This window comes from Natator depressus, chromosome 2, assembly GCF_965152275.1.
Source record: "Natator depressus isolate rNatDep1 chromosome 2, rNatDep2.hap1, whole genome shotgun sequence".
NCBI lineage: Eukaryota > Metazoa > Chordata > Testudines > Cheloniidae > Natator > Natator depressus.
This window is the reverse complement of record NC_134235.1, coordinates 254,347,816-254,375,038: the sequence shown is the minus strand read 5'-3', so window position 1 is coordinate 254,375,038 and position 27,223 is coordinate 254,347,816. Positions and strand designations below refer to the sequence as shown.

The 27,223-nt window shown below is 42.7% G+C and overlaps 1 protein-coding gene across 9 annotated transcripts in view; it reads right to left on the bottom strand.

The window, feature by feature from the left end:
* ADCYAP1R1 (ADCYAP receptor type I) overlaps window positions 1-27,223 on the bottom strand; it is a 170,086-nt gene that overhangs the window by 40,822 nt on the left and 102,041 nt on the right. For 8 of the 9 annotated variants that reach the window (XM_074946390.1, XM_074946391.1, XM_074946392.1 and 5 more), the window contains exons 5-11: window positions 12,868-12,903; window positions 12,127-12,168; window positions 11,081-11,190; window positions 10,402-10,499; window positions 9,192-9,324; window positions 4,740-4,893; window positions 1,033-1,093 (exon numbers count right to left, since the gene is read on the bottom strand). In XM_074946390.1, the coding sequence (XP_074802491.1) occupies window positions 1,033-1,093; window positions 4,740-4,893; window positions 9,192-9,324; window positions 10,402-10,499; window positions 11,081-11,190; window positions 12,127-12,168; window positions 12,868-12,903 (634 nt within the window). The remainder of the gene's footprint in view (window positions 1-1,032; window positions 1,094-4,739; window positions 4,894-9,191; window positions 9,325-10,401; window positions 10,500-11,080; window positions 11,191-12,126; window positions 12,169-12,867; window positions 12,904-27,223) is intronic. The other variant, XM_074946393.1, reaches the window with a different exon arrangement.

Here is a 27,223-nt window from a genome sequence, read left to right as displayed (position 1 = left end):
CTCACTTACACTGGGCTGCATCAGGAGTTGAAGTCAGTGTCTTTACATTTCAGCCCTTACCCTTTCTCTTGGTGGATTCCCCGCCCCATAATTTCTGAAATGTTTTCAGACTCACACTGGCTTTTCCTCCCCACCCTTGAACAAACATAGCTGATCTTTCAAAAAAATAAAATAAAATAGCCACTGAAAGACTCAGCTCGACTCCATCTACATGTGCTGCATGTTAATTAACTTCTAAGAAAGAAAGCAGCAAAGGTTTTTCCTCCCATGAGATATTTACTCCCCCAAAACAGGGGCCATCTGGATTTCTAAAAGCAATTAATGCATTTAGGACCAGTGCTATAATCATCATAATGACACAACAGGGATTTCTGGCTTGTTTTGCATGGAAATAGGTGATTTAATTTGTTTTATCATCAAAATAGAACACTGGATTAAAAAAAAAACCCAAATCCTCCATGGAGAGAGGTTTTTATGTGTAGTCAGTCACTGAATCACTAGGAAGGGAATTTGAGAGAGACGGACCTGAGCCAGAACCTCAGATACAAACATCTCTAATCTTTGGTGAAGTTGGGATCTAATATTCAGAGATGCTGAGTACCTGAAATCCCCACTGGTTTCAAAGGGCAGCAACTCAGAATACTGTATCATGTCTACTTCTGTGCTTAAATAGATATTTAGGAGTCCAACTTATTTACTCAGTGGTTTAGCCCAATGGTTCTCAACCTGTTTACCACTGTGGGCCGCACATGTAGCCCACAATGTGTTATGTGGGCCACATCCAAGACAACCAGTATGGCCCTGAGAATGTCACATGGGCCACAGCTCTGTGCTGATTGGGTCGCAAGTTGAGAACCACTGGTTTAGCCTAAGCAAATTGCCCAAAGTTATACAATGAGTTAGTGGCAGAGTTGGGAACGGAAGCCAGGTCTCCTGGCCCACATTCCCCTACTCTAACCACCACACCTCTTCCCTTCTGTACTTCACTTGAAAATGAGGTGGCTGGAGGGTTTCTCACCCAATGGTACCTACCCGGTATCATCAAAGTGAAGTCTCAGTACAGCCCAGACAGTGACACAAATTGTCGGGGTGCCTACAAAAGACAAGAGAGAGAAATCATTATTTGTTTATTGTTATTTATTATCCTTATTTGCACATCGCACATCACTTCCATCTGATGCACAATCTTTCTCCACGGAGGTTTTATGTTTCAATGGCTTATAGGGGAAAAAAAGCTGCTAGGAATGACCCCAAGCCCTACAGCTTACAACAGGATTGTTCTTGAAATGAATCTAGCAGCCCTTACTCTGTAAGGATTTGGCATTCGAGTAAGGACTTCGAGTCAGAATCCAAAAAGGGTGAGTTGACTTCAGTGAGGTTTCATGAGTATAAATGACGACAGGGAGGGGTCTATAGTGTTTTAGGCCAATGTCGTAGAATGGTGCAGGATTAGATTGTTGTGCTGTTGATATTGTTCAATCACCACACAAAACACTGGAAATAAGCCCGGCATCTTCCTCTACTTAGAGATGCTGAGGGATGCAACCGCTGCACAGAGGCAAATGTGGAGTTTTAATGGCATGCATTGTATTTTTGAAATGGGGCAAATGAAAGATTCAACCCCTGGTGGGAAGATTAAGGAGAGGGACTGACAGAAACCACAAGGACGTAGACAACCCTAGGGTGTAGCAGGAGGTGAGACTGGCAGCCGCAAGTAAGCTTCATACATTTTGCAAAGCTGAGTTGGTGTCACATTGGTTAATAAGTAGAATTAATCTTCTCAGGGCCTGTCCTGAAGCTACTAAAATTGAGAATACCACTTTCTAAACCTATTTGGCTGAGCAAAGCAGAGCTCTGTCAAAGAAGAACATAGCCGGATATTCTGAAAAGTTAAAATAGAGAGAGATTGAACAGCAACAAAAATAAACATTCTGGGGAGAGGAAATAAAGCATGTTAAGTTGAATCCAATTTTAATATTCTCATGCTTATGAAAGACCAAGGATCTTTGGGTGCATAATGGATGTTTATAAAATTTCAAACCAAAACACTACATTAAAAATGAAGATCTGATGAAACTGTAAGTGTGATCAGATCAAACGGGTCTGCTGCGTCTCTTGCTTACAATGGTGTAAATCAGAAGTTACTGCAAAAAAGTCAGTGGAGCTACAACAATGAAAAGTGGGTGTGAGATCAGAATTGGGCCCGATGTAGCTATTGCAAATGTAATCCAAACGACGCTTCCATATAGGGATATGCACGGGGAGGAGATGGGGGGCAAGCAGGGGTGCAGGTCCTGGGGCCGCAGCGGGAGCTAATGGCTCTTCCAGCCACGGGACCTCAGAGGTGAGAGAGCGCGCAACCTCTTCAAGCGTCAGGACCGGAGGAGCTTGCTCCCTGCCCCGGCTCTGGCCGGAGGAGCTCTGTGATTCCGCCGTAGCCAAGTACTTGTGGATACACAGAGTCATAGAATCATCGAATATCAGGGTTGGAAAGGACCTCAGGAGGTCATCTAGTCCAAACCCCCTGCTCAAAGCAGGACCTAATCCGCAACTAAATCATCCCAGCCAGGGCTTTGTCAAGCCTGACCTACATCTCTTGAGCCAGCTCCATGACACATGGATTTTCGTTGAAATGATGAATGCACTGCTGTTTATTTCTATGCGTATGGTGTTTGTGCGTGTGTTGATATGGTTGATACGGCAAGATCAGAATAAAAGCAGCATCAAAATGCTGCTGAAAGGCCCATTCTTGCAGAGAGAATTTCTTCCCTTACCAGGAGCAAGAAATCTCATGAGAAGATAGGATCTTTCCTGAAATTATCAGTCCTATTTTGCAGGGCTAAGAGGACTGAATAATTCAGAAAAGTATCCACATTTGTAACTGTCATTAATTTTATGCTGAGTGCTGACAACGCACTTGGGGACCTCCAAAACACAGGTGAAGACCTCAGCCCTGCAGAGCGCTGACCCCCCTTCAGCTCCTATGCATGCAGCTCCATGCACCTTGAAGCGTTGGACATTTTTTGCTCTGGGGAACTTATGATCCTGAAATCAAATATTCACCTGAGACAGGGTTGCACTATGGTCTGGTTACACATCTAGGTAGTTCTTTAATTATATAGACGGACAATCCCTTTGTCAGTGTGTCTGTATGCTGTCTTATATTGTTCTCATATTGAACACTATATTCAGATGCGCTAACAGACATAAGCCTAGAAGATCCTGCAAGCAGATCTATGGGGATAGAGCTTTACGCCTGCATGGAGTGTCATTAAACTCAGTGGGCTCTGCCTGGGCACAGAGCCCTGCTCTTTTAGATTAGATAGCAGCTTAGCTGAGAAGCAGTGTGGTTGAGTGGCTAGGGTGCTGGTTTAGGCCTGAAAAGAAAGAGTTCTATACCTGGCTTTCTCACTTCATCTTTCTGTGTCTCTGTTTCCCCTCCCACTCTTTTTCTGTTTAGAGTGCATGATCTTCATAGCAGGAGCTGTCTCCTATGCGTATATATGGAGCCTAGCACAATGGAGCCCTGAATCCTATTGGGGCTCGTAAGTGCTAAAATAATACAAATCAGAAGAACCAGAGCTGTAAACGTTTTCAGATTTCTTTTGCTGTTTTTTTAAATTACTCCAAGAAGTTATTTCTATCCATGATCAGTTTTGAAGGGAACTTGTTTTACAAAACATAAAACATTGGGCCTAACCTTGAGACCATGAGATTAAACCTGAGACAAGCAGCTGCAATCAATGGTTTCTCCTGTGTCTGGCATCTTGGATTCATAGCCAAAATTTCAATTACATACTGTCTGATTAACATGAATTTGGCCCCAGAAGTTTCACATCCAAAATAAGCACATTACATATCATCACAGGATTCTCTAAAGCACGGTTTGTTTCTTTCCAAGATAACCAGCTCTTATTTACCTATCCATTTCTGGATTATGAAGCGAGTCTTACTTAGAGATGCTTTCCACTCAGTCATCAGCTTTCAGACATGACTAGCCTCAAGGAATGAGCCAGAGCGGCTATTTTTCTGATTGGTATAAGCAGAAAACTTCCTTTTAAGAACATTAAGAACTCTTCTTGCAAAAAGAAATCCTCTAAAGGAAACCATATGCTCGCAAGTGATGCAATATCGTCCTTATTTTAATGCAGGTCTGGCTAGACTGGGAGACAAGAAGCAGTTTGGTTTATAATGGCAATACTGATATCTGTAATACCAGTGGGAGGAGAAAAAAAAACTTACATCACTTAATCTACATATAATGGAGAAGTGGGGGTTGTCTGGTTTGCTTCTTTTTTGACTATTAAAACACTTCTTGGAGTGCTACAAGAGGCATGTTGATTTTCTTCAGAAAGAAAGATGCTTGGATCTCCATGGTTCTACAGCCAACCATATGACTGGCTTATGAGCACTGCTGAGGAGTCCCAAAAGGAGGTCTCATTCATCTCAAATTGGGCAAGGAAGATGGTTGTGATGCCGGGGCTTTGGGGTGGGAGGTAAGGAAGTCCTCCTTTTAGATTACATGCCACACACACTTGTATACGCAAACACATGGAGAGCATAGAAATGCAAGTGCCTGGAGCTGGTGACTGAAAATACCAGGTGGCTTCTGCTTTGATTACACTCATTCGCTTGTTCTCATTCAACTCCTCATTTCAAGATAAAATTAGGGGGAGTGAAGTCTTTTGCATGCAGCAGGGTTAAAAATAAACAAAGCCCATGTAAGAAATGCCACCTACCCCAGCCGATGATGGTGTACCAATAAAAATATCTCCTCTCTGGGAAAAAGGTCTCCACGAGCAAGGTGAAAAGGTACAATCCCTCAATGAACAGCCAAAAATAGTTGGACATGACACAATAGTGGAAAAAGACCATCACTGCTTTGCATTCCACCTACAAAAAAGCAAGCACAAATAAAGTTACTTTGCTGTTTCACCCATGTTTGATGGGGATATGAGAACTAGACACAGATCCCGAAATCCTCTAAACAACAAGTAAAAACAAGCTGGCCTTTTATTTTATAATATGTACATCTAAAGAGTTTATGAAAACTGTTACAAGCCACTTTAAGAGTTCAGAGTAACAGCCGTGTTAGTCTGTATTCGCAAAAAGAAAAGGAGTACTTGTGGCACCTTAGAGACTAACCAATTTATTTGAGCATAAGCTTTTGTGAGCTACAGCTCACTTCATCGGATGCATACTGTGGAAAATACAGAAGATGTTTTTATACACACAAACCATGAAAAAATGGGTGTTTATCACTATAAAAGGTTTTCTCTCCCCCCACCCCACTCTCCTGCTTGTAATAGCTTATCTAAAGTGATCACTCTCCTTACAATGTGTATGTTAATCAAGGTGGACCATTTCCAGCACAAATCCAGGTTCCCCCCCCCCCCCCCCCGCCAACAAACCCACTCTCCTGTTGGCAACAGCTTATCTAAAGTGATCACTCTCCTTACAATGTGTATGATAATTGACGTGGGCCATTTCCAGCACAAATCCAGGTTTTCTCCCCCCCGCCCCCCCCCCCAAACCCACTCTCCTGTTGGTAATAGCTTATCCAAAGCGATCACTCTCCTTACAATGTGCACGATAACCAAGGTGGGCCACTTTCAGTACAAATCCAGGGTTTAACAAGAAAGTATGAGGAACGGGGGGGGGGGGGCGGTTAGGAAAAAACAAGGGGGAAATAGGTTACCTTGCATTATGTCATTATGCAAGGTAACCTATTTCCCCTTGTTTTTTCCTAACCCCCCCACCCCCGTTCCTCAGACGTTCTTGTGAAACCCTGGATTTGTGCTGGAAGTGGCCCACCTTGGTTATCGTGCACATTGTAAGGAGAGTGATCGCTTTGGATAAGCTATTACCAGCAGGAGAGTGGGGTGGGGGGAGAGAAAACCTTTTGTAGTGATAAACACCCATTTTTTCATGGTTTGTGTGTATAAAAACATCTTCTGTATTTTCCACAGTATGCATCCGATGAAGTGAGCTGTAGCTCACGAAAGCTTATGCTCAAATAAATTGGTTAGTCTCTAAGGTGCCACAAGTACTCCTTTTCTTTTCACTTTAAGAGTGCAGCTCTAAAGGGTAGAAAACCAATTTTAGCAGTTAGGTGGTATTTTATGAGTGCTTTCAGGCAGCTTCAGAACTTCTCCTAGTAGTAAGGTGTATGCCAACAATGGCAGCTAATTGCTAGATTATAGTCCTCCCTGCCTTAAGTGCAGGTAAGAAAAAGAATCTGGTTTTGTATAGAGAAATCTAAGGAAGGGTTTTAAATAGAAGTAAAAGTGTGGAAAGGCCTGAGATTGCTAAGAGGCTCATAAAGGATGCACCCTACTGTGCAAACTTCAGAATTTTACTTCACTGCAATTTGGTGGAAGCTGTCACTCCGTGTCAGGAAATGAAAATTGAGGATAAGTTTGAAGAAAGCTGAGTGATTTACCATACGAAGCAAATGGGGAAAAGTTTTAGACAAAACTACAAATCCACTCTATCAAGCTCTGGTGGAGTTTGCTGAACCCTACACAGACATTGCGTTTGGCAGACTTGTCTTTGCAATGTTGCATGTCAACAGGATGATATTGAACCTGCAACATCACCCACTCACAAAATGGCATCACAGAATAGCCCAGAACAGTGGAAGCTCATCCCTGGAGCTTGGGGAGGAGGAGACACCTGGTTCCCTCCCATTTACATTCCATCCCCTGGACACATCCTTAGCTAGTGTAAATTGGCATAGCGCCATTCACTTCAATGGAGCTACACCCATTTATGTCAGCCAAAGATCCGGCCACCAGACTGTAGGATCTGTGGGACTCATCACTTGTGATTTGAGGTTCATGGAAACTTTGAAACTACTCAGGTAGGGCTGAGTTAATGGATTTTCAGTTTGGGAAGGCTGAACCAAATTTAAAAAAAAAAATTCTGGTTTGATTGGAACCCAAATTGTTTTTTCACAAAGTTTTCACCAAATCGAAAATGCTCCCCAAAAATTTCAGTCAACTCAAAATGTTTTCGGTGGCCTCAAAACTATGTTGTTAATTTTTTGGTCGAGTATTTCATTTTTAATTGGACATCTATGGTGGTTTCCCCTCCTTTTTTTTGCCTTTTTTTTTTAATTGCCCAAAATTAATTTGAAATGCCACTTTGAGTCAACAAGTCAAAACAAAATGTTTCAAAATGAAATGGTCAAAACAAAATGTTTAATCGCTCTAAAAAAAATGTCAACCAAAACCATTTGTCAAATTCAATCTGATCTAATGTCTCTGAGCTGGAAATTACACCGCCAGCTAAAAGTATAGCCATACTGGAATCTATTTAAGTGAGAAAGAAAAGGCTGACGAAGAAAGTAGAGTGTCAGTGTTTTCCTTTGGAAAAGAATCCTGGGACTTTACATCACAACTGGATGGGCAAGAGAGACCTCAGTTTAGCAGCTCCTCTAGATGTTCATCAGAATGATGGTGGGTTTGGATAAAGTAAGAACCAGATCAAAAGTTACCCATAAAATTGAGCCAAACAAACTGAACTTTTCCTGAGGGTCAAAAAAGTTGAGATATATTTTTTAAAATATATATGTATGTTATTGTTACATACCTATGCTCTTTTTAGTCTTAGAGTGCAGCAAAAGAGGCTGCTTGCCAAGGATCATTTGCCCAGCTGGAAGCCAGAAGTACTTGAAATCTCACAAGAAAGCCCACAGTACTCTCAGTAGAGCCAGAAAGTTTAGCCAAGTATCCAAATGTCAAGGTACCAACCAAGTTGTTCACCTGCTACTATTCAGTGACCCCTACAGCAGGGCACTGCAGGCATGAACCTATGTTGCTGCACTGAGGTGAACAAGCTACCGTCACTAAGTGAACTTTACTGGGGTATTCTAGAGACCATGAGGTGTGAAGCAGAGCTGTAACTAGGCATTTTAGCACCCAGGGCAAGCAAGCATATTTGCATCCCCTACCGTTCCCCCATCCCAAACTGTTTCCACCCCTGTGGCTTTGAGCCCTGGGCTGCTGCCCCGCTCGCCGTGTCCTGATTACGGCCCTGGTTTGAAGATCTAGGATATTTTTAAATCTCTGTTAGAACAATCTTCTTTCTTCCCCAAACCCAGATGTGTTAAAAAAAGACCCCCATCCCTCATTTGGGGGCACTTGGTCTCTTGTGCCCCTCCGCCCCATCCTCTTCTAGACATGCAGGCTTGGGGAATGGAGAAACTGCCTGGATGGAGCCAGGCTTGAGCTACAGCAGTGAATTCTCGACTCTACTGATGGCATCAGACTATGCTTTCTGGACATAAGAACGGCCCTACTGGGTCAGACCAAGGGTCCATCCAGCCCAGTATCCTGTCTTCTGACAGTGGCCAGTGCCAGGTACCCTGGAAGGAATGAACAGAACAGGTAATCATCAAGTGATCCATCCCCTGTCACTCATTCCCAGCTTCTGGCAAATAGAGGCTCGGGACACTGTCCCTGCCCATCCTGGCTAATAGCCATCTCCCTTGTGATGACTGGCTGTTTGCGCCAACTCCCTCCCTCATAGTTCACTTCAGCCTTAATCCAGGCTTCCCTCTCTCTTTTATTCCTGCCTCCCTTCAGACTGCCTTGAACTCATTCTCTTCCCTTTCTCTTTCCTTTTAGCTCTTCACTTTCTGCCTTCCCTCCTTACCACACTCCTATCCCAGGACCCAAACTCACAATATGGGTGTGTGAATAACAATAACGTTAATAAGCAAAACCAACCAAAAAGGTCTCACATCATGGAAGTAACAGGATGTTTGCAAACCGTCATCACTCTGTTTTTATAGGACATCTCTTTCGCTCACTGTTTACTGTTATTAAAATTACTTGTACTACTATTTGTAGCGCCTAGGAGCCCCAGTCATAGACCAAGCCATTATTGTGCTAGGTGCTGTATAAGTCTCATCTGTTTACACTGGAAGCTGATCGTGATCCAGGTTTGGATTCTCTGTTACTATGCATTTGTATGAGTCAAGGGCAATGAAGGACAGACCTCAGGTGGCACGTCCAGGAACAACTGCAATAGAATCACAGAAGATCAGGGTAGGAAAAGACCTGAGGAGGTCACCTAGTCCAACCCCCTGCTCAGAGCAGGACCAATCCCCAACCATTAATACAGATAGTTAACAATCATTATCTCCTTAGAGAAAAACAATGGACTTCGGCCTTGGTTCTACTTACAGTAGATATAAAACAATGGTTGCTGTCCTGTTCTGCATACAAAATCCCGTCTTTGATGAAGACTGATATTGCTCGTAGAATAAATGAAACAAAGAGGTTCATGTGAATAAAGTTCCGAGTGCAGTGAAGCTTCCTAGAAAGAGGAGAGAGGAAATGAGGGTGGATGATTGATTTCTCTCTTAAGAATACAACATCCAGACTGGTTGTCTCATGTCTGAACACCTGGAGTTTGAGCATATGTGATCCCAGCCAATCCAGCAACTCAGGAAACAGTATTCTGTCCTTTCCATGGGGCTGGGAGACCTCAGCATTTTTTTATATCTTACTGACCTTGTGGCCTTGATGATATCATGTGACAATGAATTCTACTGGCTAACTGTGCATTGTGTGACAAAAAATATTTTAGGTCTATGGAAGATTTTTAAATGCATTTGCTCTAATGCTGGCATCTCTTATTGAATTTTAGTCAAAATTTTGGATTCAGTTTTTAATCTTTGCATTGTAGGTTTAGGTTTTTAGACAGCAGGGAATTTTGCTTTCCTGGTTTAAGAGATGATACTCATGAGAACCTTGATAATGTCTGCGCTTAATTTTCCTGGACAGCGCGTACACAGGTGTGAGAGTTGGTTCCTACAGAACTTTCCATGAAGACTTCATGGGCAGCACCTTCAAAAGTGCTCAGCCTAACTGCTCTCATTGAAGTTGATGGTAATAGTCCCATTTATCTTACTAGGAACAGAGGTAGGCCATTTTACCATTGACTTCAAGATTTCATTAATCAGTGATTTGGGAGAGGAACGATGTTGACCTAAGGTAAGTCATTAAGTTTCTCTTTGTCTCATTTTCCCATTTGTAAAATGGGTATGATAGCACTGCCTTATTTCCCAGGGATATTGAGAGGATAAATATGTTAAAAGATCATAAAGTGTTCAGATACTATGGAAACAGGTGCCAGATAAGTACCTAAGACAGACCAGAGTTAGGCCAATGCTGAGTGCTTTGGAAATTCCAATCTCATGTGCACTGAAATATGAACAAAACCAAGAATCAATGACAACACCCATTGGAAAGATCTGATTTTTAAAGGACGGCTGGCATCTTATTTTTGTAACTCCTGAGGTCAAGGACTTGATTTTTTTTTTGGTTCCCTGGACCCTGATCTTTCATCCCCCCTACAGAGATGAGTGACAACTCATTCCTGGTGACTCACCTGAAACGACACAGGATAACCATTGCTGTGGTGAGGGATACAAGGGAAGTGCTGTATCCCACTGTGTACAGAGCCTTCACAGAGAGGTAGTAGTAATCCTTGAGAAACAAACAGGACATGGTCACCAGCAGTACTGTCACGTAGGGCCAGATCTTGCTCACCTCACTCAGGGGAGTAATTCCACTCACCTCAGCTCTTAATGGGACGGCTTGGATGAGAAACACGAACAGGGCTGGGCTCATACATGATGTCTTCATGTACTTTTCCCGTGCCATATATAATGACCAGGGTTAGCATAGGTTTGGGTCTGTCTGTGGCTTAATGCCTTACTGAGGTGACTGATAATGTGTGGGGCAAAAACTAGATTTTTGCGATTGCAATGACTACTTCCTACGTTGTTTAAAGGCATAGCAGCTTACTTTAGGGCAGACTATATGCCGTAGTCAACTGTAAGGATTAATTAACTAATGTCTATAAGAGCCACATGCTGCATAAGCGGTATGTATTAATATTACGGAAATATGCAGCGTAATGCTAGACTACAAGCAAAGCCCTGCCTCTTTAGAACTCATATTTATGGATATGAATAACAGAGAATGTTGGATGGATCAGCCCTGAACCAAACAATTAACATGTGTGCACCGTTCTTCACTTGCTCCTCATTTTAAAGGGTTCCTACCTGATTTTCAGACTCTGTTTCATTTTCATCAAACCCGCAGGCATCATAATAATGAGGGAAAGGTTCAGACCAGCCATCCTCTGTGCAGTTTCTGCTGATGTCCCCTATATCTGGAATGGACACAAGCATCATGTAAAATAGGTCACAAGGGAAATGCCATTGCCAAACCAAACCGCAGGACACATCTTCCTTTACTGACTGGAGCATTACCACACATTTCCTGGCCTGACAACATCATAACTTAAACCTTAGCTTCAGTCCAAAGACTGCAGTTATGGAAATGTTTAAGAGGAGAATTCTGAAGCCAAGAAGGATGGTTAACATGCTTGTTCACATCTCCGATTACCCACAACACTCTACCAGCACACGGCTGCTTCACAGTAGTAGCTCTTGTGACTACACTGAAAAATTAGACCAGTGCACGTGGGTGCACTGAATTCTTTTCTGAATGCCCTGCAAGCCAGAACTGTAGAATGTTTTCTATTTATTGAGTCATTCCAGTTTCTTCTATTTGGATTGAACCTCAATCAGAATTGATTCCAATTTCAGCTTTTGCATGAGGATTTTCTGCCGCTCAGTATTTTTCATTTTTAGAGCAATTTTGTTAGGCAGCACAGAAAAAATAAGGTCAGTGCCACTGACATTTAGTCATGTCATTCATCCATACATGGAACAGAATGCACCTATTGAACCAGTGCATTCTTCTGTGAGCATTCCATTATTTGCTGAATTTCAGTAAGTTATTGTTGCACACCAGCTCCCAGGTCTCTGCAGAAATAGCTACTAAATCACACTGTTGGGTTTCTTCTACACCATTCAGTAATTATTGTTACAGTAGTAAATATAATTTATAATTATATCCTTCTTAGACTGTAGCATTCAATTGATGGATCTTCATAATGTTGCTAAAAGTAACACACAACTAAGCGTGGCACTATAATTAGAATTCATCTGAAAAATAACTTCCAGCTGGCAGGAGAGAAAGCTGGGTTATTCCTTTAGAACAGAGTAAAAATAAATAAAACATCCTTGTTTCTTTTCCTTACCTAAGGGAGTTTGGCCTGTGCTATCCAATAGGTCAAAATCACCTACAAAACCAGAAATATAGTGAGGACATTTTGTTTACAGCTTCTACAATATGGGTTTGATCCAATGTCCAGGAAAGTCTCCTTTCTGATTTCCAGGGTATTTGGATCAGGTCCTAAATAAGTGGCCTGTTTTGTTTTGCCTTTGGGAAAGGTGAAATTGCAAATATGGGTTCACCCTCTAGTTTGAATGACGAACATACTTATGCTAAAGTTTACACACACACACACACACACACACATTTAAAAATCTACAATAAGATGGAGTTAACATTGAGAGTAAAGATCAGTAATTTAGGATAAAATACCCACGACATCCCTGTAATGTATCCCAAAATCAAGCGGTATAAATCCAAGACAATAAGAGTTATGATAAAATGTAAAGGAAATCCAAACATGGTAATGTATGTAAATGCACAATTAAGGCACCTAAAGAACCTTAGTTCTGCCCTGTATTATGCAATAACCATATGATTTTGAGTAAGACATTTTAGCATTTAGATTAAACTAATTTTAAAAGACATCAAATTTTTATTTCCCCTCATGAGTGCTATTGTACTACCAATATTTACGAACTACAGAAATAACGGGTGTCTGTCTAAATTTTTAGTCTGAGGCACATCATAACCCAGAGCAATTTAGAGAGATGAGCTCTGGGAGAAGATGTATAAAAGCTTGGAAGCCAACAGAACTGCCTCCTACCTGGATGAGTTTGCCCCATGTTATCCACTTCCCAACCTGGAAAGAAATGACATCTGGTTAGCACAGATGATTTTTTCTTTTTTTTTTTTTTTTACTGGTTTGTTTTCCATAATAACCAAATGTGATTGCAATGTCTGGGAAAGTTCTGTGATCACAGCGGTCCCTTCTGGCCTCGGAATCTATGAATGTATGTCTGACAGGAAAACAAGAATGTAAGGATACAGAATCATAGAAATGTAGAGCTGGAAGGGACCTTGCGCTGAGGGAGGACCACGTATACCCACATTATCTCTGACAGGTCTAACCTGTTCTTAAAAGCCTCAAATGATAGGGAATTCACAACCTCCCTACAGTTAGCAAGTTTTTCCAAATAACTAATCTAAATCTCCCTTGCTGCAGATGAAGGTCATTGCTTCTTGTCCTCGGTGAACAGGAGAACAATTGATCACTGTCCTTTTTGTAACAGCCCTTAATATATTTGAAGACTGTTATCAAGTCCCCCCTCAGTCTTCTTTTCTCAAGACTAAACAGACCCAGTTTTTTTAACCTTCCCTCATAGGTCAGGTTTTCTAAACCTTTTATCATTTTTGTTGCTCTCCTCTGGCCTCTTGCCAATTTGGCCACATCTTTCCTAAAGTGTGACACCCAGAACTGGACACAGTACTCCAGCTGAGGCCTCACCAGCATCGAGGAGATCAGAGCAATTATCTCCTATGCCTTACGTAGGATATTCCTGTTAGTACACCCCAGAATATTAGCCATTTTACAATAGCAGCGCATTGTTGGCTCATATTCACTTTGTGATCCAGTTATGCCCCATTCGGTATTTGTGTACTTGGTTTTTCCTTCCTACGTGAAGTACTTTTCACTTGTCTTTTTTGAATTTCATCTTATTGGTTTCAGACCAATTCAAAGTCGTTTTGAATTCTAATCCTGTCCTCCAAAGTGCCTGCAATCCCTTCCACATTGGTGTCACCTGTAAAATTTATAAGCATACTCTACACTCTGTTATCCAAGTCATTAGTGAAAATATTGACTAGCACTGATCCCAGGACTGATCCGATCCAGATACGCCTACCCAGTTTGACTGCAAACCATTGATAACTACTCTTTGAATAATCTTTCAACCAGTTGTGCATGCACCTTGTAATAATTTCATCTAGACCACATTTCCCTAATTTGCTTATGCAAATGTGTTGGGGGACTGTTCCAAAAACCTTACAAAAATCAAAATATATCATGTCTACCAATTCCCCCCATCCACTAGGCCAGTAACCCTGACAAAGAAGAAAATTAGATTAGTTTGGCATGATTTGTTCTTGACAAACCTATGTTGGCTATTCCTTATAACTCTATTATCCTATAACTGATTGTTCAATAATTTGTTTCAGTATCTTTCTAGGTAACAGCGTTAGCCTAACTGGTCCATAATTCCCCGGCTCCTCTTTGTCCCTCTTTTTAAAGGTAGGTACTATGTTTGCTCTTCGCCAGTCCTCTGGGACCTCACCCATTGTTCATGAGTTCTCAAAGATAATTGCTAATGAGCCCAAGATTGCTTCAGCTAGTTCTTTGAGTCTGCTAAGATGAATTTCATCAGGTCCTGCTGACTTGAATACGTCTAATTTACCTAAATATTCTTTGACCTGTTCTTTCCCTGTTTTGGCTTGTGTTCCTTCCCATTTGTCGTTACAATTAATTGTGTTGAGTATCTGGTCACATTAACCTTACCATTTTCTTCATAAGAGCCTTTAACATATTTGAAGCCTGTTATCAGCTCCCCACCCACTCGTCTTTTCTCAAGATTAAACATGGCCACTTTCTTTTAAACCTTTCCTCATAGGTCAGATTTTCTAAACCTTTCATCAGTTTTGTTGTGCTCCTCTGGACCCTCTGATTTGTCTATATCTTTCTTAAAGTGCAGTGCCCAGTAACTGATATGTTTACTTCCTGTATATTATTCAGTCACTAGATATCTCTGTGTGCTGTATAGTGTTCCAGGCAGGGTGCAGCTCCTAGAAAACTAGAGACACAAAGCAGGTACTCAAATTGTGTGGAAACCTGGTTGGTTGGTTATCTGCAGTTGGTTTTCTTAATAAGCAGTGTCTTGTTTAAGAAGGTCAGTGATTCCCTATATCATAATGAGCAGGTCTAAGTGTTATTCAGGTCTCCTCCACTGAGATACTATGTAACCTTGGGCAAGTCACTTAACCAGTCTGGGTCTCATTTTTCTTGTATTTAAAATGAAGCTACCTCCCATGTTAAAAAACAAATTGAGGATCAAATTCTGCCTTCATGTACACCTCATATAGCACTGAGGACCTGGATTAAGATTGCATGGGATGCAAAGACAGCATTTTAAGCTATGTCTCTTTACGCTTTAGTGGGAAATGAGACCCAGATTTTTTTAAGGTATTGGGTACAGTAAAGCACGAGTAGTTGTGGGTATTTGGGGTAAGCTGCAGGGGAGCCTGTCTCTGGATCTAAAATTCTCTAATTTAATATATACACAGAAGGGCTTCTGCTGTTGTTTGCAGGGTGGCAAACCCCACTCCAAGATACCAGAGAATAAACGATTATTCACACCCTTCAGCCTTTGGAGTAAGGCTGGAAGGGCAGGATCTTTATTTAACTTTTACTCCCCGACTCAGTCTCCTTAGTTGTAATTTGTCTCGACATCTGCAGCCAGCAGAGAAGAGTGGATGGCCAATTGGGGCCGTAAGGCCAATTGGGGCTGGTCTAAAACACACCCACACTCCCTGGAAGCTGGAATTATTAATCCTTGCACAGGACACATCTGCTCTGGAGTGCACATTGGGCCAAGACATTAATCCTTGCACATGTGGACACATCTGCTCTGGAGTGCACATTGGGCCAGACATTCAGCTTATGTAAATTAATGTCACTCCATTGTAGTCACTAGAGCTACAGTGAATTATGCCAGCGGATCTGGCATACTTTCCAGCAGCCTGAAAATCCTGTGAGGTTAGTTCATATTCTGCCAGGCAGATCAACCTGCTATCCTGCTGAGCCAAGGACTTGGGATTTCAACTATTGCTTAATAGAATTCAAGGTGCTGGGTGTGGTGTGAGTGTGTAGGGGGGGTATATGCCTGGTTAGAAAAGTTTCCCAGCTGCACAGCTTCCTTTACGACGTGACACCATCCTGAAAAAAAGATACAAGATACTGCAACAATTTTGATGCCTGGAATGCATGATGATGAAATGCAGACAAGATAGACAGATCAGAGGAAATCTGAGGCGTGCTTGGGTAGATCTGAAAGCTCGTTGATTTTCTGCCATCAAGTTGGAATTGCCCCCTGCCTATCTCCCATCAATCCTACTTGCTGCCTTAGTGAAGCTAAGGGCCTGACCCAAAGCCTACTGAAGTCAGAGTCCCTCCAGTGACTTCAGTGGGTTTTGCACGAGGCTCTGTGTCAGAGAACCGAGCATACTAGTCAGATAAAAGATGAGCCATGTATAGCCACAAGGTGGTAGTGTTGCACCAGAGAAGAAGAGTCATGGTGGAAAACTAACTGTGATCTTCACGATTTCAGACTAGTTCTGTCAATGCTCTACTGAACAAATACACAGTGAAAAGATGTGGACAATGTTTTATCTGCCTTTTGCAGGCTGACTGTTTAGATGAACTTAAGTCCTTTAGAACATGGAGTGTCCCAATGCCCTCAGATTGTCCTACACTAACTCCGAACGTGACGTACAGTTATTAACTAGGGACTGGAATAGCCACACATCTACCTTTTATGGAGGTCTTTTATAAAAATAGATGGTGTAAAATGCTGAGAGATCTGTCTAGCTCCTGCTGAAAAGGGAACAGCAGTACAGGACAAAAATAATGAATGGACCCTTGTCAGCACCACATAAGAGGAACTTGTGTTTTATGTTTTTTTTCAAAAGCCTCATGAAATAATTTTTATTTCACATATTTTTGCTCTTAAAATAAACTGAAATGGCACTTTGGAGCAACTAAATGGGAAATCAAAGACTTCAGTGGGAGGATTACAGGGATTATAGGGCGAGCGGGGGGGCCAGGAAAACAAATCAGCAAGCCTAAACATCCAAGCCTCTTGCATCGTCATCATCATCATCCTTCTATTCAAATCCCTGGCAGGCAAACTGGGCTGCTGAGGTTGCTTGGATACATGTATTCAACATCTAATGTGTGTCCTCAACTCACTAGTCATTTTCAAGGACTAATCTTGAACCTCGTGAGCAGAATGCCAATATGGTAACAGGGTTCTTTGCAGAAATCCATCAACTGCCACTTCTTTGCTGGTCATATTTGTTGCATATTTTGAAACACTGGTTAGGTCTGCAAATAGTGGGACTGGTTGACCAACATTTTGTGTCATCAATATTCACTGAACGCTGTACTTGTCAAATGGTATATGACCAGCTCTCACAGCACAAATACTAGATCTATCTAAAAGGGTCAAGGGCACAATCCATCTCCCATTGGCATCAATGGGAGTTTTGCCACTGACTTTACTGGAAGCAGAATCCAATGCAAAGCTCGGGGTTCTCTGATTGCGGTCCCTCAGTCAGACCCCAAACCTACTCTCGCTGAAATCAATGGCAAAACTTGCACAGGAATTGCCAGACAAGATTAGATTCATGGTCCATCTGGCCCAGTATCCGGTCTCTCTGCTTCAGAGGAAGGTGCAAGAATCTCCACAGTAGGCAGATGTGGGATAACCTGGTCCACATGAAGGTCTCATCTTAATCCCTAATAAAGATTGTCTTAAATCTTAAAGCAGCAGGTTTTCTAGCCTTTCTAATACTATTTTTCTCCTAGCATTAACTATTGGGAGCATGCTCTCGCTCTCTCAAACTATTTCTCCTAGAAGCTGACAAGGAAGAAAAAGAGAGAGATTTTTCCTACTATTTGTGTTTATTTCTGACTACTCAGAAGGCACTCAGATATGGGGATGACGGAACATAGGATTTTGGTTCATTTTGCATTTCATAACATTTGCAGTCACAGCCACAACATTACACTAACGTAGCTTTGTGTAATGAATAGCCTTTTTATGTTGAAAAAAAATCCCCATCTAGCCAAATTACTACTGCATTTTTACCAGTGTTGGACAAAGTTAATGGTTTGATATTTTCTACAATGTTAAATTTCTGACTGTCCTAATAGCACATTTCCATTTTATTAACATATTTTTCTGCAGCCCAGAATTTGCTAATGCATTAGAGAAAGTTCCAGGAGAACCTTTTACTATCTGGAGCTTTTAGACTTTATCCATCAACCTAATTTTCACTAATACGTTAAGCCACTGGAAAGTCAATTAGATTTACATTCTACATTATGCTCTGCATTACAACTAGAAGTCAAAGCCAATCACATGAGCGTGAGGATAAAAAACATGTTGTAAATATAATTGCAGGGAAGCTACGGGCTACAGTCTGGCTTTCCCATCTCTGGGTGCCATTCTCATTGAAGTTTACGGCACCCAAGTGTGCATGTATCCAAACCTAGAATATGGAGGTGGATTAACTACACCGACAGGAGAAGTTCTCGCATAGAAGCAGCTTCACTAAAACGCTACAGTGTTGCTATACATGAATACAAGCCCTACGTTTATTCATATTATTCACCGAGTTCAGCTGGGTTACTCCCATTCTTAAAGTTAAGCAGGGTTAAGGTGTAAATCTGAATTTGGATAGGAAACCCGAGATTGCTGACTGGACGCTGTCCAATCCTCTGAGCTTTCAAATAGGGCAGAATTTTGCTCTTAGGTCTGGTTTTACACTGTGGGGGGGAGGGCAGGAATCGATCTAAGATATGCAACTTCAGGTACGTGACTAATGTAGCTGAAGTCGACATCTTTAAATCTACTTACCATGATGTCTTCACTGCAGTAAGTTGATGGCTGACGCTCTCCCGTCGATTCCACCTGAGCCTTTCGCCCTAGTGGAGTACCGGAGTCGACGGGAGAGTGCTCGGCGGTCGATTTATCGCGTCTAGACTAGATGCGATAAATTGACTCCCACTGGATTGATCACTGCCTGTCGATCCAGCGGGCAATGTAGACAAGCCCTTACTATGTATGCTCTCAATGGTATGTACTCATATGGACTCCCAACACAGTATCAGCATGCACCTTCAATCTGACTCAAATTCTCGAAGTCCTGTTAAAACAAGAACAGAGTTTCCTTTTCAACAAGAAACCCAGAGTTACAACCGCAACATTCTTTGGCTTTCTCCTCCTCTTCCTGGCTGCAGAGCTTACAAAGAATGGGTGCAGTACTCCATGTCCCAGTGAGAATTCACAGGGAGCTTGATTAAACCACTTGGTTTCAGCTGTAGGCCTTTGGAACTCCCTGGAGATCAATGGACTGACACTGGGGTTTAATGATGTAAGGTCGGGCAGAATTAGTCCCGAAGCATCCACACCATGTTCCAATGAGGCACAGCTTGGCTTTGAAACTCACAGGCTAAAAAAGAAGAAGAACTGCATTGAAGACCCAGACAATGACCATTCTGCAGCTGATGTGCTGCCTTGCTGTAGAACATTTCGCCCTCCTGGCTCCCACCCGAGTCCTTCTGTTATATTATTCTCAGCACATGGACACTGAGGGCTCTGGTGCACTAGGCTTTTCAAATAAATCAAAGGAAACACATTGAGATGATTAAAATGGGCTAGATTCATCAAAGGCGCTACAGAGAAAACACATTTTCAAAAACAAAATCAGTGAATAAATAGCACTTCCTCTTCGTTACGGATTTCAATTGAAGTCTGGTTTCAGAGTAGCAGCCATGTTAGACTGTATCCGCAAAAAGAAAAGGAGTACTTGTGGCACCTTAGAGACTAACCAATTTATTTGAGCATAAGCTTTCGTGAGCTACAGCTCACTTCATCGGATCCACTGTATGCATCCAATGAAGTGAGCTGTAGCTCACGAAAGCTTATGCTCAAATAAATTGGTTAGTCTCTAAGGTGCCACAAGTCCTCCTTTTCAGTTAAAGTCTTACAGTCATGGTTCACATTGAAGTCTGTGCTATATGTGTTGTAAGTAACAGCACAAGACTTGATGAATAGTATCCATCAAATAATGTATTTGAACATTTATTTTTCAATCAGTAATTGCTTACACATGTCAATAAACTCTATAGCAGGTCTAATAATCTCCATCTAATCATATGTTCAGCAGAGTGTTACTTGTCTAATATATTGTTTGAGAGACCGTTTTGTTCAGTGTTTGACACAATAGTTTATAGTCTCTAGAGGGCAGTGATATTTTAGTCTAATCCATGAAGGGATTATTGGGTTGGGTTTAGTGGCCTGTGATGTGCAGCAGCTCAGATGAGATGATCAGGTTGTCCCTTCTGTTATTATTACTATTATTTATTATTTGTATTACTGTCAATCCCAGGAGCCCTAGTCATGGACCATTGTGCTAGGCACTGTACAAACAGAACAAAAAGAGACAGTCACTGTCCCATGGAGTTTACAAACTAAGCATAAGACAAATGACAACAGGTGGATACCGGCAGACCAACGGGGGAGTACAAGGAACCACTGAGACAATATTGGTCAGCCTGGAAGGCGTGTTCTCTGCACATGGACAGCATTTTGGCCTAACAATCTATGGCCATCTCTGATACTTATGAAGTGCCACTTTTTCAAAATTACAGAAAATTGTTCATCACCTCTATAGCTATTTATAATTACTAGTATCACAGTACCACCTGGAGACCCTAAGCAAACTCTAGGGTCCCACTGTGCTAGAAGCTCTACAAACACATGGTAAGAGAGAATTCTTGGGGACAGAGACTTACAATCTAAATCAACAAGACAGACAAAGGAAGTATTGTTTATCATCATTTTATAGACGGGAGAACCAAAGCATATAGATGAAATGACTTGCTCAAGGTCACATGGAGTGTACAGCAGAGATGGGAATTGGACCCAGATCTCCTGAATCTCAGTCTCCTGTATTAACCACAAGAACATCCTTCCTCTCTGTTGGTCATTAATGTAATAGAGTTTTGACAAACGAGAAATGCCATTGATCTATTGAAGCTAGACAATCACAACTACCTCCTCGCTACCCCCTTGATGTATGTGAATCATAATGCTCAAGTAACTTCTAAGTGCGTCTCAGGTTGAACAGAACATAAGCTTCAACGTTAAGGCCAAAAAATAGGATATAATACATATTTAAGCCTCAGTACATTCTTTTAAATTGTCTTCTACAAATTGACTTTCTCCTCCCTGCTCTCTATGTCGGCTGGCCTTGGGATTGGGTGTATCTTGTGTTCATGTTTATCTGGGGATAACTTCTATTTAACCCTTTGTTCAGTGGTGCAGCAGGTATGGCTGGAGGGAACAGAGGCAGTCAGAGCTCATGTTGTTCCAAAGCACCTTGATAACCTATTTTTCTTATTCTCATTCTCCCTCATTAAGTATTTTGGGTTGCAGGGTCAGCTCACAAAAGGTAACCCTCAAATGGATATGATCCTGAGACAACTGGAATCAATCACAAAGCCCCCATTGATTTCAGTGCGTGCAGGATCAAGCCCTATATAAATGTGTGTGTGTGAGAGAGAGAGAGATGGAATATGGATAACACTTTCTCTAGACGTTCTCTATTGTGCTCTCCACCTAGGTACGGTGTGAGCTTCTTGGACAGGGACCATGTCTTCTGTGTCTTGTACAGCACTGATTGTATTGTTAACGCTTACTGGCTAGTAAATATCAGAGCTAGCTTCTACTAAAAGATGCCCTTTTCCTCCCTCGCCTATTATGCTGTGCATGAGATCCTGCAGCAATCTGTTCAGCCAGCTTGCAAAGTGGCATCAGGGAGCAGCAGTCCAGTTAGACACCAACTTTTCCAGGGTCTTATTCGTCAGCTTTTCCCACTGCTAAGCTCACCTTCCTGCACACTGCACCTGTCCCTCTCCTTGCTGTTTCCACTGCCCTCAGTCCATCCCCACACAGTAAGTCCTCCAGGTCCCTCACCTTCCATCTGTTCTGAAAGCAATTCAGATGCCGATTCCTTGTGGTCTCATTTACCGTTTCTATGGCAAGCAGCAGCTCAGCAAGGTTACAGAGGGCATTGGTTTAGATTGCTATTTCTGCCTGGAATTCTCCGAGGGCAGACACTATTCAGTGGCTGGGGCACTTTGCTGAGAGCCTGGTAGCACATTATGGCTCAGATAGGGTATTGTGAGAGACGAGAATACCTTTCACACGCTGGTATTTTGATGAAGTAGTGAGAAGAGACTGGAGCACTGGTGGTGGTCGTCACACTTTGTGTTTGATCCTTGGTAGCACAGAGACCTCTTACATTCCCATGCTGGGGTTGTGGGGAAGGCCAGGAAAATGTTCTTGTCCTCTAACACAGCATCTGCCAAGGCTAGACCAAGGGCACTGTATGGAAGTTTGGATAGTCTTTGCTTGGATACAGAGGTGATCCTTCTTTGCTGTGAATTCCCCCCTACCCCTTTCCCAACTGGACTGCCTGGTGATGTGGGAGCAGGCTCATGCTGAGTTTCAATCCCTCTTGCTTGTTTAGAGAAGCTGGGAGAATTATGGTCTCCATCTGCAAACTTACCAGTGTTGAAAGACCAGCCAGAAAGAAGTGTTCCCCTGTTAACAGCAATTGTTGATGTCCTCCTGCAAGAATGCAGAAGGCTGGCTTCCCTCAAAGAAAAAGTCATCAGGACCCCGAGCAGAAATGCTCCTGGAATCTTAGTGAGACAAGGTGGGTGAGGTAATCTCTTTTACTGGACCAACTTCTGTTGGTGGAAGAGACAGGCTTTTGAATTTACACTGATCTCTGGAATCTCAGACATTTAGCAGTGACTAAATATATTCTTTAACACCTCCACATGGCCAGGAATTTGTAACCTTCTCTCTCAACTAAGGGTGGTGTGACTGGGGACACTCTCCTCTCAGGAGCGCCTCCTGTTGGTCAGGTGCAAACTTGAACACACTCTCTCTCTTTCTCTCTCCTCCAGTGCCACCTTTGGGCTGGCTGTTAACCGCATCAGGTGGGTTTTCAGTGGCCAGCCCTCTGGGCAACACAGTCTCTATGCATGAATAAACAAACCCCTTCTGGGGTAACAAAAGTCCAACAGGACCTACCAGTGTGCCCTGGTTGGTATCTGCAGCCCTGTCTCTGGGTTCAGTTCTCAGCCCCTTCTGGGCTTGCTTTAAGTCCGTGTCTACCTGGTATAGTGCAATGCCTCCAGGATTTTCTCCCAGGGGGCTCTTTAAGTCACACCCTTCACTTGGGCCTCTAAAGAAGACTTATCCCATTCTTGGGGCTTAGGCAACCCTGCCAGTGGCTGGAGGGTGGACTCAGGCCCACCCACTACTCCGGGTCCCAACGCAGGGACCATACAAATAGCAGCCATGTGCTGCTTCAGTTAACTCCATCACTGCTGCTATTCCCTGGGCCACTTCCCATATAGCTCCTTCCTCTTCACCCTTACCTCAGGGTTCTCTGTCTGTTCCCTGCTTGAGCAGGGTCTCTCTCAGGCCATCTTGCCTGGAGACTTTCACAGCCTTCCAGTCTTTCCTTCTTCACCCTTCTGGTCCCAGCCAGCAACTGAACTCTCAAGCCCTGCAGCTCCTTTTAATTGAGCTTGCTGAGCTCCGATTGGCTGCTTCCCTGAAGCCTTTCTAGGCAGGCCTGGCGGACCTACCTTCCCTGCTCCTTTTCCTGGGGCAGGGTGTCGCAGGACCGCGAGGCCTCCAGCAGGGGCATCAAAGGGCCTGGTACAGCCCATCACAGGTGGTTTTTGGCATTTGATCAACTCTGGACAGGACAACTGAAGGGCATTCTATCTGGGGTTACCTTTGAAAGACACCCAAAAGTTTCAGTACAAGGCAACAGCTTGCTTTACTCTGGATTTTGCTTCTGAGTGCCATGCAAGATGCTGGGGTCAAACTCAGTATGAAGCCCTGTGTGACCTACGGTCTGGATATCTAAAGAGGACACCTCTTTCCCTGTGTATCCTGATGCTAGTTGAGCTCAGCTGGAGTATTTATTAGCGGTCTGTATATTTGAACTCTAGTGGACTGGGGCACTTTTTTTTTTCCAGTGGAGATTCCTTGTTTCTGGAGTTTGCTTCCTAGGTCAGTTTCCCTCACAGGAGTCTGAAAAATCCACCAAGAGAGAACTTTGGACTGAAAAGTCAGATCCCAGCTACCCGATTCTTTAGCCACACTTATTTGCCAGCAGTGCACGACTGCTGCAATGCTGACATTAATTTCAGCTAGTCACAGAGAAAGCTTGCTTCTCCAGGCTCAGTAGAAATGCATATTTTCTCTAGCTACATTTTATTGCTTGTAAAGTCTCTGATCTTAAATAGTCAGCTTTACTGTCTCTCTCTACCAATAACATTCCAGGACGGTCAATTGTCTATGTGATTCTGAAGCCCAGAATGTCTCTTGAGTCAGTGTGAAGCAATAGAAACAGCTACAAGCATGGTGGAGAGCTCTTTTTGTTCAGAATATCACCAGGTTCAATCACCACTGAGATCTCTCGTCCGTTACTACGCAATTTTTAAATTTCCAGCCATTTTGACTTTATGAATTACATGGTGTGACAAAGTTCCTCCTCTACCTTGGTGGGTCTTGCACTTATTGGCAGATTTGCTCGCCTTGGAGCTTCATGGCAGCCTTAGTTTGGCTGTTTTCATGAACCCACAGTCCAGGTCAACTCCTCCTGTGTCTGACCAGGAGTTCAGAGGTTTGGGAGGGAACCCGGGCCTGCCCTCTACTCCGGGTTCCAGCCCAGGGCCCTGATGAGCCTGCCTTAATTGATTCTAGCAGCTTCTTGATTGGCTGCAGGTGTTCTAATCAGCCTGTCTGTCTTAATTGTCTCCAGAAGGTTCCTGATTGTTCTGGAACCTTCCCTGTTACCTTACCCAGGGAAAAGGGACCTACTTAGCCTGGGGCTAATATATCTGCCCTCTATTACTCTCCTGTAGCCATCTGGCCCAACCTTGTCACAACGGTGAGACAGCAAGACGTATCTATGCAATGCCAAGAGTCCTAGACCACTGTCATCTCAGAGGTAACTGAACCCATCCCCACTTTTGCTCTACAGCTAATTTACATGCAACAGTTTCATTGCTTGCACACAGGAGAGTGCACAGATGTGGATTATGTGGCCCAGTTGCCACACCATTGGGACAAGATGGGCGTTCAACTAGTAATGCAATAATAAAGCAGCCAAAGTAAGAGATGCTGTCGCTGGCAAATGTTCTGAGCAATTTTCAGCTTGGGCAAGACAAAGTATATTAAGATCTATCTATTCACCATAGATATGTCACAGAAGTATCTGAATAACTAGTGGTCTTACTGGGCCCTTTTCCACACACAACTCATCTTGAGAAAGGATATAGGTATAGCACGGCACTCCTCTCTCTCTCTCTCTCTCTCCCACTCACTCACACACACACACACCCTTCCTTTTCCATTCTTTCTGACAGCTTCGGTTTTGTCAAAAGAATGATGTATTTCAAAATGAGGAAGACCACAGAAGATTTCCTGAATCCAACAGATTTAATTGCCACAGCTAAGCCCAGTGCCTAGGAAGCAGCAGTGCCAATGGTCATTGTAATGCAGTAGACATGGGAATGACCTGCAGCCTAATTCCCTTATGGCAGAATATGTGTAACTCCCATTGGTTTTAATGGGAAATTATTTACATCCTGCAGTGGGAGAGCAAAGTCTAAGTGGTTTCTAGCTCTCCAGGGTAGTAAAACTTGGGCAGGACACATGGGAGACAAGCCTGGGGTTACAGTGGATTGTAGAAGAAGCGAGGTGAAAGCCGTAAGCCGACCACTAGTATTTCTTTCCCCACCCAGTTCATGGGATGGAATTGGCCTTGCCTTTCTGAAAAGGTCTTACAGAATTTAATAGTGAATGAAATGGTTCCCAAATAATATTTTAGCCATCCAATGGAATTAGTTCTGTCCCAGCCGTGGAACCCTATGTGATGGTTCAAAACACCTATGGAAAGGATGTCATTTGCCATTGAATTCCATAGTATTTTAGAGAAATAGCTATAGAACTCTAACTTCTAATTAGAGAGTTTCTTATGGGTGGTACACACTACACACTATCTATCTATCTAAACTATTTTCTCTGTTTTTATATACAGTAAATCAATGTAGCATAATCATGCTCTTTTTACTGCCAAAAGAAAAGGAGTACTTGTGGCACCTTAGAGACAAACAAATGTATTTGAGCATAAGCTTTCGTGAGCTACAGCTCACTTCATCCGATGAAGTGAGCTGTAGCTCACGGAAGCTTATGCTCAAATAAATTTGTTCGTCTCTAAGGTGCCAAAAGTCCTCCTTTTCTTTTTGCGAATACAGACTAACATGGCTGCTACTCTGAAACCTTTTTAATGCTGTGTATAGTTTCCTAGATTGAGCACTTGTTCGCGGAGGGGAATTCATTTTGACTAGAGAGAAGAGCCGGCAAGACCCACTCATAGCTATCTTTTGGTCTCTGTGCAGCCAACCAGCATCGCTGGTTGTGGGTGCTTTCTGGACTTCAACAGACTTCTTTTGAAAGACAGCATTTTCATTGGGTGGGAAAAAATAAAAAATAAGAAACAAGCCAACATTGCTATTGAGGATCGCAGCTCATCAAATTACACCCAGTGGGACCAAGATGCTTCACTGTAGTGCCTTGACCTCCTTTGTTACACAGCAGTGCAACATCGCAGCTTTGCCACACGTCACCACAATTTATTTACCAAAGATAAGCTGGGATGCTTTGAATGGCCTGTGAACTAGGACATGTCAGCAGCAGAATCAACAGTGGCACTGTACTACAAAAATCATGACAAACGGCAACTTTATGCCTAAACTTAAATGTCCAGCCTAACTTGCCCTTGCTACAATTTAAGCCCAGTCTTCCTGTCCTATCCTCAGAGGTTAATGAGTACAATTTACCTTCCTCCTCCTTGTAACAACCTTTTATGTACTTGAAAACTGTTATCATGCCCCCCTCAATCTTCTCTTCTCCAGACTAAACAAACCCAGCTTTTTCAATCTTCCCTCATAGGTCATGTTTTATAGACATTTAATCATTTTTGCTGCTCTTCTTTGGACTTTCTCCAATTTGTCCACATCTTTCCTGAAATGTGGCGCCCAGAACTGGACACAATACTCCAGTTGAGGCCTAATCAGCATGGTATAGAATGGAAGAATTACTTCATGTCTTGCTTTCAACACTCCTGCGAATACATCCCAGAATGAGATTTACTTTTTTTGCAACATTGTTACACTGTTGACTCATACTTAGCTTGTGATCCACTATGATCCCTTGTGAGCCCCCAGATCCCTTTCCACTGTACTC